General features: G+C 34.5%; 1 protein-coding gene across 1 annotated transcript; it reads left to right on the top strand.

Moving 5' to 3' along the window:
* Nucleotides 1–5,955: 5,955 nt before the first annotated feature.
* On the top strand, nt 5,956–17,686 carry LOC129876285 (cell number regulator 6-like). The gene is made up of 4 exons (XM_055951671.1): nt 5,956–6,054; nt 6,672–6,786; nt 7,431–7,696; nt 17,453–17,686. Exons 1-4 carry the CDS (start codon nt 5,956–5,958, stop codon nt 17,684–17,686), a joined length of 714 nt encoding a protein of 237 aa, XP_055807646.1.
* Nucleotides 17,687–23,110: the final 5,424 nt, after the last annotated feature.

Consider the following 23,110-nt stretch of genomic DNA (forward strand, 5'->3'; position numbering starts at 1 on the left):
TATGTCGTACTAATTCCTTTTTTTTAGAAGGCTGTGTTTCATGCCCGCAGGTACACATACAGGTTTTAGGAGTCCATCAGCTTAGGATTCCACTTAGCTCAGCTGGAAGAGGCCCCATTGTATCGGAGCCTAGTTTTTATTACTGACCGCTGATGTATATAATTGCTTTTGTTTACTCAAGGGTACAGCGGGGGACCTGTCCCTCCATGTGTTATTGTTAATATTTTTAGAGGTTTGCAGACATGTATATGTAGGTTGTGTATATCAGTTTGGTTCAGCTGGGTCTACATGATATATGGTACGTGTTATTATGTTATGGCAGCCTTGTCGACTTGCCTGCCCTTTTATGATGTGATACAAATAGAAAAGGCTATAGGTTTATGAAAATATTATAACCCATTAGGGTTCTGATGCATGGTATTAGGTTGTCTATAGTTTGACTTGACCATAGCTGATAGATAAATATATACAGGGGTCTAGGTCAGACCCCAATCGCAGCCTACAGGGTTGGGTCATGATAGAAGTGATATCAGAGCAGTTCGTCCTTGGAGTGTCTACAGACCATGTCTAGTAGAGTCTTGATTATCAATGTGTTGCGCGCCACATCTATAAACAGGAGGCTATAGGACATTTATGATGTTACCTTTCTTTTACATCTGAGATCGTGCTATAGATCCGAGTCATAGAAAACTGCAGTGACATGAACAACTCACCGAGTCCCTCACTAGAGGGCCGGGTACATATGTATATAAATGATGATGTGATGTGATAAGGTGGTGATAGCATCGGGCCCTATGATGGTCCTACATATATGATTCACCGGTTTCCTGAAAGGGCCGGCTATATTATATAATTTAAGCATGCATGCTTTTATGATTCACAGGGTACAGGTACAGAGGTTTCTTATTTGATATTTTATCCCCTGCTTCTCTTTTTTAGATATGCTTCCCGTTGTACTATGTTATGTTTTACATACTTAGTACATATGTCGTACTAATTCCCTTTTTTTAGAAGGCTGTGTTTCATGCCCGTAGGTACACATATAGGTTTTAGGAGTCCATCAGCTTAGGATTCCGCTTAGCTCAGCTGGAAGAGGCCCCATTGTATCGGAGCCTAGTTTTTATTACTGACCGCTGATGTATATAATTGCTTTTATTTACTCAAGGGTACGACGGGGGCCCGTCCCGCCATGTATTATCGTTAATATTTTTAGAGGTTTGCAGACATGTATATGTGGGTTGTGTATGTCAGTTTGGTTCAGCTGAGTCTATATGATATATGGTACGCGTTATTATGTTATCGCAGCCTTGTCGGCTTGCGTTCCCTTTCATGATATGATATAAATGGAAGAGGCTACAGATTTATAAAAATATTATAACCCATTAGGGTTCTGATGCATGGTATTACGTTGTCTATAGTTCGACTTGACCACAGCTAATAGATATGTATATGAGGGTCCAAGTCGGACCCCAATCGCGGCCTACAGGGTTAGGTCATGACAAATTCAATCGTATACAATTCAATCACATACCATCCAATCGAATCCAATCCAATCATATACAATCAACTCAATAATAAAGTCAAAGGACTCAACTCAATAGATATGCAAATTAGAATTTAGCAATGTTTTACAATTCGACTCAATCATCTACAATCTCAATCAAACCAATCATATCATGCACAATTCACTCAATATGGGAGTTTCTCTAACCGACCTTCACCTATGAGTCAGTGCTGTACAACAAGCCGACGTTGTTGCCAAGTCCATTCAATACTTTATCAGGGTATGAATGAATCAACCAATCATGGCTCCAACAATCAATCAAGTCCTATCATGTCAGGACAATGAAATAGGGAAACATCCAACTTTAACGGTCGAATCCTCTCCTACGTTGTCTACATAATTCATGGGATTTGAGTAGGGACTATACTCTTACCCAATTCGGTGCTCGATACTCCTCCCAAGACTCAATATGCTCATATCTATCAGGTGACTAAAATACTCAAAATACTCATTTAGTGTCTTTTGGACTTAGTTCAAATCAACTCATTTAGTCTCATTGGACTCTTTTCAAAACTCAATCAATCTGGTCTCATTGGACCTTCTTTCAAAATCAACTCATCTTAATCATCAAACTCTTATCTTTAAATTTGGTAAAATCTAAACTCAATGAATGCAATAAATATTAAATGCATTTAAAACATAATTTTAACCCCCAACTTAATCTCAAAATAGACATTTTAATGTAAAAATGCTCAACTCGTTTATACTCAAGATACTCATGCTCAAAATAATAATTAAGAGACTTCTCAAACCTCAACTCATGCTTAAACTCTTTCTAAATCAAAGATGAAGATAATCATTCTTTAAACTCAAAATAGTGCATAAATAATTTATACAAAAACGTTCACAAATCATTTTTAAAATTCCTTCTCAAACATTCATTTATACTCAAAATGCTCATAAGACTTCAATCAAATCGAATTATGCAAATCATTTCATGTAGACACATTAGACTCCAATCCACTCCATCTCAAGCATCATCATCAACATTACCTATTCATCAATCATTTTACCTTTTTTTAAAAAAAATTAGACATCATTTACATCATCATCAAACATCTTGCTTCAAAATCCTCATTTAACTCAATGTTCAATTTCATCAAACTCATAAAAATGGCTCATCTCACTTTGAAAGTGATATTTTTATTTATACATGAAAACCATCAATTTCAAACTCAAGACAAATTATGACAAAAATGAAATCTCATTTTGGGTTCATGTGAATGAATACATGAATCCATACTCTAAACAAAACTCAACTCAAGAACATCATTAGTACATATGAATTTATATACAAAACTCAATAGAAATTATAGATAACTCAAGAACTCAACTCATGGAACCTCAAAACTCAACTCAGCTTAAATCAATGAAGATGTAGGGAACGTGGATGAAATCAATCCAACGTTGTGAGTAGCCTTACTTACCTGGAATGAAGATCATCTCACCAAAAATCAAAGACATGACTTGAAGATCTTGATTCTTAGCTCTTCTTCTTCTTTCTAGTCTCTTCTCTCAAATCTCCTAAGGGGAAGGAGAGGAAAACTTCCTTGGATATTATGAGGGAACTGATTTCTTTTGTCCAAAAACAGCTAGGATTATACTTGGAATAGGTGGAGAAAAGTCCGAAATGCCCTTTCTCAAGAAAAAATCTGAAAAATGAGTCCAGGACCTTGCAGGTGCTATAGTGGCGTGCCGCGTCAAAGGCCAAACTACTGCAGCTAATTTTGGGCTCTATAGTGGCGCTGGGCGCCACTCCAGCGCCAGGCCTGAAATTGCTGCAGTGATAGTCTATAGTACAATAGTCATAACTTTTTACTCCGAACTCGGAATGAGGCAACTCGGTGGCGTTGGAAAGAGGATTCAAAGAACTTTAATTTGATAGTTCATGGGTCACATAAATCTTAATATTTTGAAAGTTATGGTCGTTTGAAGTTGACCCTTATACGAACTCATCCGAAAACTTAGTCGATAGAAATTCTTTGGACTTGGCTTGGTGTTAGAGATCCCTCCTGAACCTAAGCCACATCTAATACCCTTCAAATACTTAGAAATTGATCCTAACTCATATATAAAATTACAAGTCATTCAGTTCGAGTTTACACACATATGAAGAATGGTTCGAGTCTTGGCGAAAAAATTTAGGGTGTTACCGCCTTAGTAATATCTGCTTTGCGTCTTGTTTCAAAGAGTTTGATATGGAATTGGCTCAGATTGACTTCTTAGGTCTCCCCATATTCTTTTATTAGATTCTAAATGCTATTTCCCTTTGATTTCTGTGACTTGTTTTCTAGTAGGAGTTTTATTTATTGCATTTAATTTTATTGTGGAATATAAATGCACTTTCCTAAACTTGGGTTTTCTCCGTTTTTGTTTGTTGGCTAGGAAGTTTTGCCCTTTTTGCTTAAATGTATATTCTCCTTCAGTTTTAACTTTCGAATATATTGTTTGAGAGTTGTCTATGTCCTTGTTGTTGGGACTAATCGATTTATAGGTTTCGGATTAGCAATCAAGAATTTTAGTAATATAACAATGGATTTATTGGTTTTCATTGGTGCTCAGAGACATTTTTGTTTCATTTGGAGGGCTTGTGATGCAGTTGAGAGGAGATCCATCTATTGAAGCAAAATATGAGCTTGATCAGAAGCTTTTCATTCTCATAAGGAATTAAGGTTTAATTAAGAATTGATAATACCCCAATTTTAACTTGAAATGTGACAAGAGTATTTGTGAGCTAAGCTACTGGCACGTGATAAATCACACGTTGAGCTCAGTTTCAAGGATACAAAAGAATGTAACTAAGATAATAGCGAAGACCAAGGAGCGGGAGCTCTCAATATATTGGGGTGTAGAAACCCTAATGTGCAGTTATGATCTTTATTCCTTGTAGCATCAGAAGAATCTTTTCCTATTACTAGTACTGGTATTTATCAGAAGAATGTTTTCCTGCTAGTATTTTGTGATGGGAAAAAATATATAGCTCTTATCAACTGGTAATATAGTTGGAGTCCATGAAATAGCTGTTATTATTCCTAGGCTTGTGTATAGTTGAACATCTTTCTGTTTGCATTTTATACTTTGACACCTTCATGCATTAGAAGTAAGGTTACAAATGAAATTTTCTTCACTAATGAAATTATACACTTGTTTTACTTAAAGGTAGAGGTCTCTTTCAAGGATTTGCAAGAAAAATAAAAACGAATGTGTTACAAGAGGATTGATTGCAAATAAATAGCTGCTTTTAGGCCCTTGTTTAAAGAGTAGTTGCAATATACAAGGTCTTTAAGTGCAGCCGCTTTAAAATCAACTTTAGAACTTTGGGTACAAAGTTAGGAATTGGAAATGGCCAACTTCAGGCCCGAAAGGATGATGAAGAAGAAGCAACAACAATAGTAGGTTCAGTTTGAAGTTCATCAAAACTGAGGTAATTTGGTTCTTGTATATCAACACATTTGGCTCCACAACTACTAACATTGTTTAGGTAACCTAAAGATAACATACTTGATTTTAATGGCAGGTAATACATGTTAAAATAAAGCGATAATATAAAATATTTTCTACACTGGCAAGTTGATTTTGGTTCGAATGTTAGTTATGTGGGAATTATAGTACATGAATTTTGCACATTGATGAAGAATGAAGGTAGATAATTTTTCTACTATCAATACATTTTTCCTTTTGTAGCCCCTCAAACGAAGAAAAAGAAAAAGCAGCTGTACAAAATATGGCTTCTTTTTCATCCAGATTTTGTACCTAATGTCAATGAATGAGTTAATGAATGATCGAACGATGTCGAAATCAGAATAATTGCCACATTCATCCATCTCCCATCACCTTCAAACGTCACTAATGAAGACCACCATCTCCATCTATCGTCTTCAAAATGGTGCCATTTACCTATCTTTTTTATAAATTTGGGTTTAAACTCAAAATATATATATTCGTTAAGATTAATTCTTGTATTTAGTCATCTGACATCAAAAGTCTACGTCTGGAGCGATTAATTAGGAATTCCACGAGTAAGGTGAATAGATAGCTTTCTACCAAAGCGCTTGGACCTGAAAATTCTGATTTAAGAAGGTTGGGATCTCACGTTTCATCACTCCTTGATGGTAATTGGCGCCTTAGTCGGGTGCGCAAAAACATGTCAACCATGAATAGCAATATAATAGTATATATTTTCAATTTAAAAAAAAAATGTCAAATTATATCTCTTAATCGGATTTATTGTTTTGCAATTAAAATACAAGTTGTCCAACTTTTACGGTATAGACCACAACCTCCCTAATCCCTCTTTCCTCTCTTATATACTTTTTTGTAACTAACATTACCTCAATGAACGTATATATGTAATACCAAGTCAATTATTTTTTATTAATTGATGATCAAAGATGGCAACGGGGACTTATGTTCGATTAACAAAGGAACAAGAATCCTCATTGCAAAACATTACTCCTGGAGAGCTTAATCAACCCATTGATGTCCAAAAGGTGAAATTACATCTTTTCTTTTTCAGTTTTTATTTCCTGTATGTTTTTTTTTTTAACTAATTCCTTAGACATTCATATGCAACTATCATGAAAATCCTACTTATATTTAATGAACTATATCTATCCTTTAAATAGAAAAACCTTTGGAATGATGATAATAATATATAGAGAAAATGGATCTAATATCGTGAGCGATGGGATTATATGGGGTGGAGTTAATTAAAATGACAAATTAAAGAACATACTTCAATCACCTTGCATATATACTCCACTTAGGTATCTATTATATCACGTGTTCACGTGAAGTATTATTTTTTGTTAAGACGGTTCGCTAATTAGATTTTTGCTCATAGAAAACCTGAAATTTGTCTCAATATATTGCTAACAGTTCCAAATGCCCAAATAAGAAAGAAGAAGTGGTATCTGTTGGTATCTGTTATAGATCCAAGGCATTAATCACATACTCTTATCTCATAATTTCTTTTTGTTCTTCAACAATCAACGGAAAATAATTATATTCTTGTCTTGTATAATATCATGACGTTATATCTCTTTAAACCTTCGTTCTATTACTTTAATAATCAATAAAAATAAAAATTGTTTTTTTTATTTGACAGCAATCATGTGCTAAATGTGAGCATTGTGGGCAAAATCTACCTCCATCATATGAACCTCCAGCTGATGAAGATTGGGCAACTGGAATTTTTGGGTGTACAGAAGATGTTGATAGTTGTAAGCATCTTATTACTAACTATCCTTCAAATGACCCTTTTTTCATTTATCAAAAATTATATTAATACTCACTTACTAAATACCCCCTTCTTTCTAATTTATATGCTACTTTTTATTGTGGGATGTTCAAAATTGTTTGACACCATATACAATTTTTATAATTTTGAATTAGTAAGATCTATTAATTTTCTCAAATTCTAAACTTTGATGTGATATTTGATCTATCAAACTAACTTTCAATCATTACTTCAATATATATGCCCTTGACAAAACTTTTTTTTAATTAATTTCTCTTACATAGAATGACTGTTTTTTTATTTGAAAAATAATTAGATTTTTTAAATTTCTCAGGTTTTACCATTAAAGATGATCATATAGTCACAGAAATTTCATGACATTTTTAAGACCAAAAACCCTTTTCTATGTTCATTATTAAAGGAATATATAATATAAAATTTAAAAAATGGGATCACTGAACTCGTTGATAATGATTTTGATCTAGTTCATGACCTATTAAAACTAGAAGACGCTCTGATTCAAAAATTCTTCTTTTAAAATAAATTTGTGTCCACAGTTAAATATTTTCACATTAAAAAAAAAGGGAGTAGCATGTAATAATAACACATTTCATGTTTAATTTCTAGGCTTGATTGGGCTTTTTTGCCCATGTGTTTTGTTTGGACGACACATGGAGACATTGAATGATGAAATTTCAAGTAGAGGAGCTTGTGTTGGTCATTTGGTGTGCATTGAAGGTGGCATTGCTCTTGCTGCACTTACTGCAGCATTTCATGGCATTGATCCTGATACTGCATGCCTTATTACTGAGGGTCTCCTCTTCTCTTGGTGGGTTTGTGGTATCTATACTGGCATGGGTCGACAAATGTTGCAAAGAAAATATCATCTTAAGGTGAACTCAACTTTTCTTTCTTCTCAATTTTTTTTTTCACTAGTAGTGTTATTTTTTAAATAACCTGATCTATCAGTATATAGAAGTTAAACTCTTTATGTTAAAGGATTAGTATTATATTTACTCGCAATATAAATAATTTTATATATTATCATATCACCTAATTATACATGACCGTTCATTTTAAGTTGGATTACTAACATAAAAAAAAGAAGGTAAAATACTACTTGTAACATGTTGAAATGTATTGATTAATTGATAGTTTAGTACTTTAACACAATTAGTATTTATCTATGCGAAGTCCTTTAGATTATTGATCAAACATTTAATAATCATAAATTTGCGCATACAAGTTAACATGTTCACTCAAAGATAAATATCTTTGTTTGTTCTATTCATGATGCCTAAAAAGTGTAAAATTGAGCTAAATCTAATATTCAACAAAGTAATTCAATCATGCAACAAGAAGGAAATAGAAGTGAAATAGAGAAGAGATGAAGAGAAAAGCAGAAAATATTTTGCTATTGCATACAAAAAATATGAAGAGCAACTGAGTATATAGTACTATGACTTTATAGGCAGACCATGTGCACTACATGTGTCACTAACTAACTCCAATTCATTTTAGCTATACACTATTAATTAAGTGTGTTTTCTTTTCTTTTTTTAACTAGAAATCCTAATATTTATAACTTTAGAATCTGTTAGCTTTTTTTTTTTCATAAGAAAGGCCTTTTTTATTACTAAGATCACTTACCAGAGAGGGGGACATATGGCCTATACCTCTTACCAAATGACACCAAAAAAGGGGAAACTACTCAATAAAAAGTAACGACTCACATATAAGAGTTTTCCGTAGGGAAGGTATTTTCTATTCAACAAAAATAGGATTATGCCTTCCCCTACTTATCTCTCAAGGTGGTTCGTAGCGCCATCCTGAGTGTTTTTCTTTTTTGAACCTAAATGAAGCAAGATTGAGTTTGTCCATTCTCATTGGTCTAACGCTTGAGTCGGGCATGTCTTCTTCCTTTGAGAATATATAATCCATGTCCCTCGTAGTGGCATGTCTTGCAAGAGCGTCAGCTACGCCATTTGCCTCCCTAAAACAATGGATGATCTCTCAATTCATATCTTGTATCTTCTTTTGGATTTTGCTCACGGTTTTCCTTAGGGTCCAGGGAGGTGGAGTCAATCCCTTGATCATATTCAGCGCCATTAGACTATCCATCTCCAAGATTATGTGAGAATTTGAGTTGTCATGGCACCATTCAATCCCATGTAAAGCTGCCTGCAATTCACAAGATTTGTTAGTAGAGAATTGGATAGATTTAGCAAAAGCCATGACCATCTCCCCATTTCTTTTCCTAACAATTCCTCTTATTCCTGCCAATCTTTGTCCAGGTATGAAGCTATCGTCTGTATTCAATTTCCATGTGTACCCTTGAGGTCTTGTCCAATAGACCACGATGCTAGTGATTCTTGGTTTATAGTTTTCAGCAATCAAACATATAGTACTCTATCCCCATTTAATGTCCATCCTGCTATATTTTTTGGAAATAGCCACCTGCACATTAAGCAAAATTTGGTTAATTATTTTGAACAAAAGAGATGTTTTTATTGTCATACCTCTTAGCATTTCTCGTTTTCCAGATTTCCCACAAGGTGAAGAATGGTGTTATGTGTAAGAGCATCTTGTGTACTTCATTCCTAGCAACTGTTTGCCACCAACAATCAAGAACCCCATGCACAGTATTAGCATTATGAGTAATACCAAGTGGTCTGGTCACATAGTTCCAGACTTTAATAGCTAAATCACTAGTAGTGAACTAGTGATCAAGAGTCTCTAGTTGAGTATCCCTGCAACAACAACACCTCATGTCCATTTAAATGCCAAAGCTTCTGATAATATCATCAATGGGAAGTTTTCTTTTCATAACTCTCCACATAAAGAACGAAATTTTAAATGAAATTTCTTTTCTCCAAATCTGACCATACATAGGTTGTTTCTGTTTTTCTGTCTTATTAAGTTCCAGGCTGAGGAGCATGAGAAATTTCCAGTTGAATTTAGGCTCCATATGCACTTGTCGCTATCTCCCATATCACCAATATCGATCTGAACCACTTCTTGAACCAGATTCTCTGGGAGAAACAGTCTAAGAGAGTCCTGGTCCCATTGATTATCATGAAGGAATTGTCTCACTGTATTGCTGCCAGGTTTTCTTTGTAATTGCACTCTGTTGGCTAAAGGAAGCTTGTTAGGCCAGTTGTCCCACCAGAAATATGCATTAACTTCGTTGATTTCCCATTTGATACTTTGCTCCACAATTGGACTAATATAGAGCAAATTTCTCCAAGCATTGGAATTTTTTAAGTTAATAACTTTGCCACCATATTGGTTCTAGGACAATATTTGGCCTTCATGAAGTTGGACCACAGGTTTTTCATGGCTTTCATCCTCCACCATCTCTTGGCAGTGAAGGCCTTGCAGATGTCGTTAAGTTTTTTAAAGCCCAAACTACCTTCCTCAGTAGGGTAGCACATCTTTTTCCATGAACACCAGTGATGTTTGTTACTACCTTCTCTCTGAACCCAATTTTTTTTTGAGAAATAGTCTTCAATTTGATAAAGAATAGCTTTCTTAGATTCAAGAGAAGCAAAGGTATGAAGAGTTTGGGATTGCAAAATATGCTTAATGATTAGAGCCTTACCACCTGGAGAGAGGAAGTTATTATGCCATCAGCTAGATTTATTGATGAATTTAGTGGCCAAATCAGTGAACAAACTAGTTTTCTTCTAACCAGTATAGATAAGGCAACCCAAATAGTGAAAGGGAAATGTATAATGATTATATCCAGTCCACCTCTTGATTTCCTATTAGTTCTGTAATGGACATCCGGATGAGTGATAAAACAACTTTTATCCTTATTGATTTCCTGGCCAGAAGCATCTTGGCATTTCTTCAGTTCCCTCATGATACGCTTGATAGATTTCTTGTTGATAGATGAAAACAAAACTATATCATCAGCATAACATAAGTGGTTGACTTGAGGGCCATTCCTACTCATAGCAAATCCTTTGAAATCATCTTCATGATTAAGCTGATTAAGGGGTTTGGAGAGTGCTTAAGATCCAATAACAAACAGTGCCGGAGAGAGAGAGGTATCCATGCTTAAGCCCTCTAGATGAGTTCAAGAAACCATGTCTATCCCCATTAACAATTATAGACTACCAATCGTTAGAAATGAGCCTATAGATAAGTTCGATGAAGTGTTCCTTGAATCCCAGTTTTCTGAGAACATTCATAAGAAAAACCCAAGATACTTTATCATAAGCCTTTGACATGTCAAGTTTCAGAATCATGTTACCCTTCTCATCACCACCTTTAATGTCATGAACTATTTCTTGAGCAAGTAAGATATTCTCAGTAATCAACCTTCCTTTGATAAAACCTGATTGATTCTCAAATATTATCCTAGGAAGGATGTGAGCAATTCTCAGAGTCATAATCTTAGACAGAATCTTGTTGGTGAAATTACTCAGGCTAATAGGTCTAAATTGAGAAAGTTGGTTTGGTGCTTTCACTTTTGGAATTAAGACTAGACATGTGTGAGTAAAGAACCTGAATAGATTAGCACCTCTAATAAGAGAACTCACATAGTCTAACATATCATATTTAATGATCTCCCAAGTAGATTGGAAAAATAGACCATTATATCCATCAGGACCAGCACAACTATTAGGATCCATGGAAAAAATAGCATTTCTAACCTCATCCTCAGTAGGGATAGCCTCCAATAATTCATTATCCTCTTCTGTAACTAATCTGTTCAGGTGGTTCAGGAGATTATTGTTGGTATCTCTGGTATCATCCTTGTGAGCGAAAAGATTCTTGAAATGGTCAATGGCTACTTGAGCAATTTGATTACTGTTTTCAATCCATCTTCCAGTCGAATCCTTAACCCTTAGAATCTGAGATTGTCTCCTTCTCCCTTTGATTCCACTAAAAAATATTTGGAGTTAGTGTCTCCTTCTTCAGCCCACTTGACCCTAGCCTTTTGCTTCAGAATAGATTCCTGAAGTTTGAGTCACTTGATATATTCGGCTTGATCTTTATAGAGAAGAATTATATTGTGATCCGAATCATCCCTCTCATACTGTTCTTCCATGAGTCTGGTATGATCTTCCATTTGTTTAACTACTTCAAAAACATCACCGATAGTATCTCTGGACCATTTGCTGAGAGCCTTGGAAAGATTTTTGAGTTTGTTCTGAACCCTCCACATTGGGTTACCTTGAATCTCCTTACCCCATGTTTTCTTAACAATATCCACGAAACCATCCAGTTCTATCCAAAAGTTCAAGAACTTGAAGTATCTGATGAAGTTGGAGTTGTCGTATCCACTCTGAAGTAACAAAATATTGTGATCTGAACCTGTCTTAGGAAGATGATCAATTCTGGTAATAGGAAATGTATTAGACCATGCTTCATTAATAATGACTCTATCTAGCCTTTTATTGATTCTCCATCTTCTTCTTCTTCCATTACACCAGGTGAAAACTACCAGTGAACGCAGTATCCATGAGGTCACAGTCATCCATACAATTGGTAAAGTCGATACTTTTAGAGAGAGTGTGAGGAAGGCCTCCATTCTTTTCCTCAACATTTAAAATGGTGTTGAAGTCACCAAACACAGCCCAGGGACCATCCACCATATTATGAACTCTCCTTAGACTTCGCCATAGCCTCATTCACCTGCTAGCATTGCTTTTGGCATACACAGCTGTCACCCAAATGTAATCAGTATCTCTAGTTTTATTGACTTTGAAGGTCAACTGTGGTTTGTGGTGATAGATAAGACTGCAGTTTAACGAGTCTCTCTAAAAACACCAAATCTTACTATTGTTATTTGATAAAGCATGTTCAAAGCCTATTAGATTCCTAAAATTCTCAATATGGTTAAGACCGAGGAAAGGTTCCAGTAAGGCTATGAAATTAACATTGTGAAGTTTGACAAGCCTCATGAGTCTGTCAAAAGCTTCTTTAGATCTCATCCCCCTAATATTCCATTTAATAGCTTTAATCATTGAAGAGTTAGGGGGTGAGAACTTTTGTCTGTAGTTTTGTCTTGTAAGAGTCCTGCCTGACTGATGTGTCCTGCCTGACTTCCTTTTTTCTTTTGTTTCTTCTGTTTAGTACCCCTTGGTGAGAGACCATTTTTTATGCTATCTTGAATTTCTTTGGTTACGGGATCCAATGGCTCCTTAAGAATAGATATAGCTCCCTCTTCCTGGTCATCATCGAGGTCTTCCCGAGCTTCTTCTACAATACTGTTCAAGTCTGAGTTATTGGTACAAGCTTGATCAAAACACTGCATTCTCCCCATATTCAGAGGCCCAAGATCTATCACAAGTTGACCACTCATGTCTTTGAGATTGTTGTCTCCAGATAAGGTAAAACATAGCCCCTCTTCTAATTGATTATCTATTAGATTTTCAGTTCTGTGAGGGCTTTCTTGAGTCTCATTGTTTTTGATGTTATCTTTCTCATCCTCCTTCTTGTTGTATTGATTTCCATTTTAATTCTGTTTGGTTTTTTCCTCTGTATCCTTTTCATTATTGTTTTTCCTTTTACCTCCTTTGCTTCCTTTGACGCTATTGTTATTCCAAATCTTAGATTTCATAGCCTGAATAGACTTGGAAATAACAGTCCTTTTCTTCTTCTTTTTCCCTATCTTCTTTTTTTTGTTAGCAGAATTTAGAGGGATGCTCTAAGACCTCCTGAAGATCTCCCTCTTTATTTGTCACTGTTTGCTTAACTTCGACCACTTTTTGCTTTTCCACAGTATTGACATTTAAATCCTTGGTCTGCTTATTTCCTTTTTTCCTGTTGTTATTCCTTTGTTTGCCATTGTTTTTGTATTTGTGGTTATGGTGTCCCAACTGTCCTGTAACCTGTTTTCCTTTTCCGTTGGGTGTTTGCCTTTGGTTTCTCACATTCTCCTAAATGTATTTGTTCTCATGTTGTTGATTGGTTTTTCCTTCATTGGACTTGGAAGTTTCAGCTTCAGAGGTGAACTCATTAGAAAGATTGTTCTGATCAGCATTGGGCTCTTTCTTCTGCATTTCTTTTTCATTCCCGATTTCCCTGCATTGTGTGATTGAGTGTCCCAATAATTTACAATGTCTACAATACTTTGACACACCTTCATATTCAAGCTTTTGAACAAATCCATTTAGCAGATTAACAGTATCCTCCTGACCAACCCAAACAGATTTTACTTGAGGCTTCATAAGGTCAACTTCCACCCTCACTTTTGCTACCCCAGGTCTGTTACGACCGTCAGTAGCAATATCAAGAGATAAAGGATTACCTATTGGACTGAGAATTTGCTTCACATAGTGCCAAGAATGGCAATGAAAAGGTAATCCTGGTAATAGAACCCATACTGGCATGATTGGAGAATCTTCCTCGGGCCTAAAGTCAGGTGTCCATTTTTGTAACCACATAACCATGCCATCAATTTCCATAGATTTCTTGTACCAAACAGTTCTACAGTTGTCGTCATTGGTAACATCAATAAAAACTGTACGGAAATCATAAGCTCCGATTTTTACATCACCTTTTAGAGAAACCTTTTCTACAAAGACAGATCAAATTCATTTGATATTTGGTCTTGTTTGGATGAATTTGCCCACGATTGTATATCTGCACTCCTCAGGCATAATTCCATAGTAGTCGGTAGCTCTGAAAATGACGTCTGGCATACCAGTATGAGTAGTGACTCGAGCCTTAACAATTGGGTCTCCATGTTTAGAAGCCCTAGAATCTGGCTTCTTTGGACCTGATAGCGGCTGCAAATCAAGGGGATGGTTAATTCTTATCATGGGATTAGTCGATGTTGTTGGTGGAACGTTATTCTCTGCCCAACGCGCCTTAGGAGGGCTCCCTGCGGTGGTGCGTGGGTTCCAATCGCTCCCAAAAGTCTAGTTGTTACCATTGTGAAGAGTCGTTACTGGAGTTGTACGGAGAGAGAATTCTATTCTGTTAGCTTGACACTTCAATTAAGTGCGGTTACTTATCCCTCAACACACTAATCTAATATATGATATTTTCTATACTCCCTTTCAAGCTGAAGACAAAAATTATCTCAAATGTCACGCTTGGATAACAAGAAGTGATATTAAGATACTTCAAGGAAATCATCAAGTTGTAGTCTGGTGGAAAGATAAACAAGCAACACCAATCCTTCTTTGAACTTCTCAGGCTTGGATAACAAGAAGTGATATTAAGATACTTCAAGGAAATCATCAAGTAAACAAGCAACACCAATCCTTCTTTGAACTTCTCATGCTTGAATAACAAGAAGTGATATTAAGATACCCCAAGGAAATCATCAAGTTGTAGTCTGGTGGAAAAATAAACAAGCAACATCAATCCTTCTTTGAACTTCTCACGGATGAAGTGACGATCGATTTTAATGTGTTTGGAACGACATGAAATATAGAATTTACAGCAATTTGTATATCAACCTTGCTATCACAAAAGACTTAATATGAGCGATGATTGTGATAGTGAGTTCCTTAATAAAGCTACCAATCAGTTGATTTCTGCAAAAATAATTATCTGCTAGATATTCAGTCTTATTTGAGATTTGACTAATAATATGCTGATTTTTTACTTTCAGAAAATCAGAAAGTTTCCAATTGAATCACAAAATATGTGACTGATGTTGTAGTTTTGGAATAAGCAGTCCAATCAAAATCACATTAAGCAACCAACTTTGTTATAGGCCTTGTGCTCATAAAAATGCCCAAACTTGATAAGCCTTTGACATATCTCACTACCCACAAGGCAACATTCCAATGTCAGTGCTTATTGTGATTTTGAAGTAATGAGCTTATATTTATAGAGTCATAAACCTTTCTATAAGAAAAAGGACTAGCCAAATATATGAAAACTTTGTGTTTTCCTTTTAGGAAAAGGAAAACTCAATTATACTAGGACCTTTCTTTTCTTTTCCTTTTCCTTTTTCTGCCTACTTTTTTGTCTATTTTTTCCTTCTTTGAATAGAACTTTACTTAGCAGCCTTTGTTGACTTTCTTTCAAACCCTACATCAGTGATAAGATTCAAAATGTATTTCATTTTGTTTAGAAGAATGTCATGCTTACATCTCAGCACTTCAATCCCTAGATAATATCTTATCTCCCCAAATTCATCACTTAAAACAGGCTATGCAAATATTGCTTAGTATAAAAAATTAGAGAAGACTTGCTCCCTGTAAGGACATCATCAACATATATTAGCAACACCACAATGTCCTAACCATGTTGTTTAGTGAACAATGAATGATCATGTGAACTATGACTATATCCTGCAGTCAAGATGATCGTGTTTAACCTCTAATAATTAGGTGCAATTTCAAGAGCTTATAAGTTCTGGTCTCCCCTTATTTGTGAAAATCTTGAGGTAGGGACAGATAAACCTCTTCATAAAGATCATCTTGAAAAAATGGATTATTGATATCCATTTAAATTAGATACCAGCTTTTAGAAGTTGTTACACTAATAATAGTCCTAACAATATCCATCTTTGTAACATGTGAGAAAGTGTCGTGATAATTTTGAACTTCCGTTTGAGTGTATCCTTTTACAATCAGCCTTGACTTGTATTTATATCTCTCTCCATTGTCCTTGAATTTAACTTTGTATACCCATTTAGAACCTATATCTTACCTATCTAGTGGAAAGGGTACTAGCCCCCACATGTGATTTTCTTAGCCCAAAAAGCTTGATAGAAGTGACATGGGTTGTGGTGTGGTGGGATTGTTTCACTTTTTAACCAGAAGTCTCGGGATCGAGAGCTTTGAGAATGAAAAAAACTATGTAATCTCGAATGGATCCTGCAATGCGCGATCCGAATTTAATCGGAATTCTACGGGCTCCAGGCTCCGAACACCGGACCCAAAAATAGAAGAAGTGACATAATCACTACGCCAAGTGGTTTAGTGTTTTTGAAATGTCTTTCCTATACAATCTCTTGATGTATGTTCTAGCATCACATTATCTTAGTACTTTGTCATGGAACCAGCCAGGTCAACTTCTTAATCAAACTCTAAATTCTTAGGTTAAGACTGCATTAGAACGTGATTTTTAAAAAGTGGGCCAAATATTAAATTTTGAACATACTCATATATTGTTTCCAACTTGGAGAAGTTAATTTCACAAATATTTCATATGGTGATAAACCTCATACACAACTAAATTGTTACTCTACTTTCAATTTTTAAACATGAAATTATATTCTTTTTCCTATTGTCTTAAGAGAAGTCTGCAAGTAATAATTTTTGTTTTTATTATTTCTTCTTCCTAATGGCTATGTATTGTTTGATAAATTTTTTATATTTAAGTTAATTTATATACATTTATAATAAAAGGATACTACATAATTGAATATATAATAATTTAAGTTATCATTTTTATTAGGTAACTAATTAGTATTCGTGGTAAAAATTTATCTCAAATTTTTCTATTAGAATTTTTTTCACAATTTATTTAATTTATTCGTGTCAAAATTCATTATTTTTTTATTAAGTGAGCAAAAGTTACTTGGTAAGTCCAACCTATATATTTTTCCTATATAATTGACTCAATTGTGTAAATATTTTTTGTGATGTCACTACATAAAATTTGACTAATTATTTTTATCAAAAAATAATAATATAATGATTGTTTTGTTCCATTAAATGTATGTACAGGATTCACCATGTGATCCATGTATGGTGCATTGTTGTTTGCATTGGTGTGCTATGTGTCAAGAACACAGAGAGATGAAGCTTCATTTATCATGTAATGATAACCCAACAACAACAGTTATAGACCCACCACCAGTTCAAGAGATGACTACAAGTGAAAATGATGATCAGGCTGTAGCTAATTCTTCTGGCAAAGAAATTGTACCATATGAAGATTTGGAGATTGAATCCCCCTAAAATATGTTGTATATATATTTTTGTTTAGTGACAATGCATCTTTCTTTTCTTTTTTTTTTAGGTGAGAATATATTGAAAACAAGTTTTCTATCTCACAAGATGAAGTACAATCTGCGTAATACTTTATCCGCTTCGAATCTTATTCGTGAGCTCACACTGAAGATGTTTTTGGGGAAGCCTGTTTTTTTGTTTTGCATAGAAGAATTTAGTCATTTGACGATAAATAGATTTTTTTTGTGAAATTGATTATTAATAAGTCACAATTTTGTATTAGTATTAAGTTAATTTAATCTTGGCATTGCCCGTTAGGATATTACAACTCATTCTCTTTCCTTTTATTCTACTTTCTTTAATGTTACCTATTGCACTCCTTATGAATTTTTACCTAGGACAATTTCAAATATATATAATAAACTAATTAATTTATAAAAAATATAGCCTTATTTTATTTACATAAAAAATAGTTAAAATCATAGGAAATATACAGTGACTATACATTGACTATACAATATAGATTACTTATACATGAATTATACACTGAATATACATTATGATACACTCAAAAACTAAATATAGCTTGACTATACATAAAATATACACTGACTATACATGTCTATACAACGAATGCCCATTTTATTTGATAATTACTTTTGCCAAATGGCCACCGGGTGTAATTTGCCCTTTTTACTTTCCTTTATGTACTAGAAAATAGAAATAAAATTTTTATATGAATAAATATTAGAACAAAAATTAGAAATTGTTTATCTTTACAACTAAAAATCATCATACTCACCACCAGAAGAAAAATTTCAGATTAAACTTTGAATGTCTTGAAAACAAAGTAAAAATTACAAATAAATATCTTTTCTTTTGTGTGTTTGTTAAAAAAAATAACCGAGAAGTTTCAATTTTCTTCGGGAAGAAAAAAGGAGCATTGATTTTCTTATACAGAAAAGAAGAGAATTTGATTGATTAGTTTTGCAAACTAATTGTCACGATCCAATATTTTTAATCGTGGTTTCACCCAACTATCCTAAGTCAAGAGAAATAAGGTATTTGTCACTCCAAACAAATTACACAAAAGTAAATCAAGTATAAATGTCTCCTATATTGTAATTCGAAGTGAAGTCGAAATACAATACGAAATTTAAAATTTGAATATTAAATTCAAAAACTAGATACTAGTCGTGAGCAAATTGAGAAATAAGATATATTTGTTTAAATAGATACAAAGTCTGTTGAAAAATGTACAACAAAATAAAATAGAGACTTTGTTCCACTGCAGAACAAGGCAAGCAGTACACTACTAAAGATTTTAACTCAAAATCTCATGATTTTAAATCAAAAATTTGGGGGCTTTCTCAAGAACTTTGATATTGTATTTTGGGAATTTAGAGGTGATTTTTAATTCATTTTTTATGTAATTTCGCGTGTGAGTTCCTAAGTTCATGGGTAATATGTTTTTCAATAAAAATTTCAAATTTACCCTTAATCCTCGGATTTGACTTTTTGGGGTCAATATGGACCCAATTTTCAAGAAAGACATTATGGGTATCATTTTTCATGTTTTCTTATGTGAATTTTATATTTGAATAGATTGTGTGAGTTCGGAGGCTCATCGTAAAGGAAAAGCTCAATTCCTGATTTAATTTTCTTCAATTTAAGAAAAGTGGACCTCCTTTGATTCCTTTATAGTGTTAATCTTTGTTGGATGTAACATCCCGGGCTTTTGATGGTTTGAATATGATATAATAAAGTCAAGCATTCTAAAAATGGTCTCAGTGGATTTTTAGAACTCATATATCGAAAGATAATTTTTTCACTAAATTGCACAAAACAGTAGGTGCGCGGCAAGTCCGCGTCGCGGACTTGCTCCCCCATAGTGTAATTTTTCCTCAAGTCAAAATCTGATCAAAATCTCACTCGCTCAAAATTGACCTATCTGGGAACAAGTCCATGTCGCGGACTTGGCATAGGTTTTTTTGTCCAAATTTAGTTTTTAAGTAGGGACACTTTAGAAATTTTCCTAATTATTAGTTAATGAACCTGGACGTTTTTAGGACATAATTCGGCTTTATAAACTAATCTAAAAAACCCTATTCTTCTTCATTCTTTCACAATTCACCTATTCAGATAATTATCTCTCTACAAAAACTCTCAAAGACTCCATTGAAGATTTTCAAGGAATTCTCTCAAGCTCTCCATCAAAGGTCCCTAATTTTTCAATTTTCTTTGGTCTTCTCATTCAAGGTATGTGGGTATGTCATCCTAGGGTACTTTCACCCATGGAACCCAACAAATTCTCTACTTTTTCAATCAATTAAAGTATGTATTTTTATGGGTTTATGATCTCTATTTTAATTGCCTGTACTATGAATTCTAATTAGGATTCTGAGTCTATTTTAATATAAATTGATAATTATTACATTGAATTGAAGAGTTTTCTATGAATTTTTCATACATTGATTCTTATGGTTTATGATATGGATTACGAATATTTTCAATTATACGTTCAATTGATATTATTTTAATGAATTATGTATCGGTTGATATAAAGTATATGATCATGCATGTTTTCAAGTCAATTTCATGATTTCTAAGTCAATTGGTCATGTATGTATGTTTTCACCTTATTTTCAAATATAAGTCATGATCATGGAATTTCAAAGTATTTTCAATGAATGTTTATGAAGGACTCATGCACGATCTTGAATGATGTTTTAATGATGTTTCAAGCAAGTTTTATGAATGAGGGTGACTTAAGACCCTAATGATGTTTCTACGAAGGAATTCCTAATGATGGAAGGCCTAAACCCACATTACATAAATGACATGATAATGAGCTAATTACTCATAAAAAGAAATGCATGATGATGAATGAGCTATTCTTATGAACAAGTTTTATGAATTATGCTTATGAAAAACTTATGATTTATGACAAATATGATTTATGATATGATATTTATTCCATGGAATGTTAACTTAGCACCGAGAGGACTTTGAGGGGCGGCTACCAAAAGCTCTAGTAGCTACCTCTAGTCCCTTAACTACATAGTCACCATAGGATTATTGTCATTATGGCCTCTTATTAATGTTCATGTTATACGGAGTCTACCTTGGCAAGTAGCCTCCCCCTTCTCGATATAGGGATCATCAGATTCCATGTTATGTTTTGCCTGGTCTTAATGCCGATTAAGGTTATCTCCCACATATGTATGATCCGTAAAATATTTTAAATGACTAATCATTTCTTTACTTTTATATGATACTCTTATGGCTTATTATACATTGATCCTTCTTATGTCTACTTATGATTTCACTACTTCTTTTATCAAGGTATTTGAAATGGTCATTTGCACAACATGGTTTTAATTATGCATTGCATTGCCTACATACTTAGTACATTCCAACGTACTAACACATACTTCTTTGCCTACATTATATCACAATATAAGAATGGGAGTTCCATCCTATTCTTGTGGCTAGTCAGTGATCTATTTGAAGAATTTGTAGTGAGTCCTCATACTTTGAGGGAAAACCATGTCATTCTTCCTTTTATTGTCATTTGTATACTATGTTGATGTTTTGAGACTATCTTATGTGATGTTATCTCTATCTTAAGAGTGAGTTAGGAACATGTCCTAGTTCCCGCCTATGTAGTCATGTAGATGCGTATTGAATAAATGTGTAGGGAGTCGATGGTGTCTTGATTCTCTCTAGTTATGCTATGTCTTCTTGGACTTTTATGATTTTCCTCTTATTTCTTACCTTATGTATGCTTATGATATGCTAAGAGGTTTGGTTGGGGTTTCTTCATAAATCCTAATCATTGTGTCACATCTTGGCCCTAGTTTGAGTCGTGACAAACTTGATATTAGATCACAAGGTTTTGAAGTATCCTAGGGAGTCTAACATGCTGTCAAGTAGAGTTTTACTCATGGGTGTGAAGCATGCCACATCTATGAGTAGGAGGCTATGAGGCGTTTTAGGAAAATCTTCACTTCTTTTATGATATTATCATGTGATAAAGTTAAATTCTATAGGGATTCCTTCTAACTCGTGTCCTATGTGTTTCAGAATATATCTCACCAATAAGATAGAAGCAAGGAGATTGATCAAGATGGAAGCCTTTTCTCTTCAGTTGACCCACCCTTAAGTGATGATATATCTAATGTGGAGCTTCGTTATGCCTCATGTTATTGGCCTGAGCTGTGACTACTCAATTAAATCAACAAATAGTAACCCACATGATCATGAATGTGAAGAAAATAAATTAGGCAAGCAAAGGGAATATTAGGAGAGGGAATGAATTTAATCGTCAGAAGATGTCAAAAGGGAAAATATCTGGCTCGAATATGAGTGATGGAAAGGAAAAATCCTACCTCTTGTGCTACCGGTGTAGTTAGAATCATTTAGGGGAGTTCTTGACCAGTATAAAAGGTTGTTATGGTTATGGAAAGAGTGGACTAAGAAGAGGGATTGTCCAGTGGCTTCTAAGAAGGGGAGGGAGTCCAAGAGGGCTCGATTTGAATGTGTGTTTTCTCAATCCAAACTCAGTGGTGTGGTGTTAGTGGGTCTACTCTTCCTAAGTGTTTCAAGTGTGGGAGAAATCATGGAGGTAAATGTTTGCTTGGTGCGGATTCTTGTTTTGGATGCAGTGAAGTGGGACACAAGGTCTCAAAATGCCCAAATATTTCAAACAAGGGGAGAGAAGGAAGTTCTCAAGGGCAAGCTACTCAAGATGGACAAGTTCAACAAGAGGGTGGCCCACACCATAATAGGTTCGATGCATTTCAAGTTAGACAAGATGTTAAGGTGTCTCCCAAAGTGATTATGGGTATGATACGAGTCTTTGACTTGATGTTTATACTTTACTTGATCTAGGTACCACATTGTCTTTTATTACTCCTTACCTAGATATAAGATTTGATATGTATCCTGAAATCTTGCTGTAGCCTTTTTCAGTGTATACCCCATTGTGATTTAGTAGTTAGGGGTAAGAATGAGTGACTCTATTGAGGGTGGTGTTCTTGTTCAAAATGGTTCTTAATCATCATTGGTAGTGCATGAAGAAGCAAGACAGGACATGGATCCAACCTTAGTTAAGTTGAAGAAATTGATGGTTGATAAGAAGGTTTAGGTTCTCTCACAAGGGGGAGATGGAGTACTTCGTTACCAAGTTTGGTTATGTGTTCCAAATGTTAATGGCCTAAGAAAAATGGTATTGAGTAGAGCCCATAGCTCTCGATGGATGAGTTAGGACAGATGGGGAGAGAGTGGATGTTCCGTATTGAGAAAATTGGGGCAGGCTTATTTCATTTAAGGTTATAGACATGGAGGAAGAGATAGATGGGCTCTATTTGTGTGCAATAGATAGGTAAGAGTATATTGGTGCGCCTTTTGGTAAGAGTTAATGCCAATGCA

Source organism: Solanum dulcamara, chromosome 12 (genome assembly GCF_947179165.1).
Source record: "Solanum dulcamara chromosome 12, daSolDulc1.2, whole genome shotgun sequence".
Classification (NCBI taxonomy): Eukaryota; Viridiplantae; Streptophyta; class Magnoliopsida; order Solanales; family Solanaceae; genus Solanum; species Solanum dulcamara.

What these genes read in the sequence shown, in the direction of transcription:
- LOC129876285 (XM_055951671.1), top strand. Translation starts at nt 5,956, where the DNA reads ATGGCAACGGGGACTTATGTTCGATTAACAAAGGAACAAGAATCCTCA. An exon ending in TACAGAAGATGTTGATAGTT is followed by an intron (nt 6,787 to 7,430) that starts GTAAGCATCTTA and finishes TTTAATTTCTAG; the next exon opens with GCTTGATTGGGCTTTTTTGC. An exon ending in AAAGAAAATATCATCTTAAG is followed by an intron (nt 7,697 to 17,452) that starts GTGAACTCAACT and finishes ATGTATGTACAG; the next exon opens with GATTCACCATGTGATCCATG.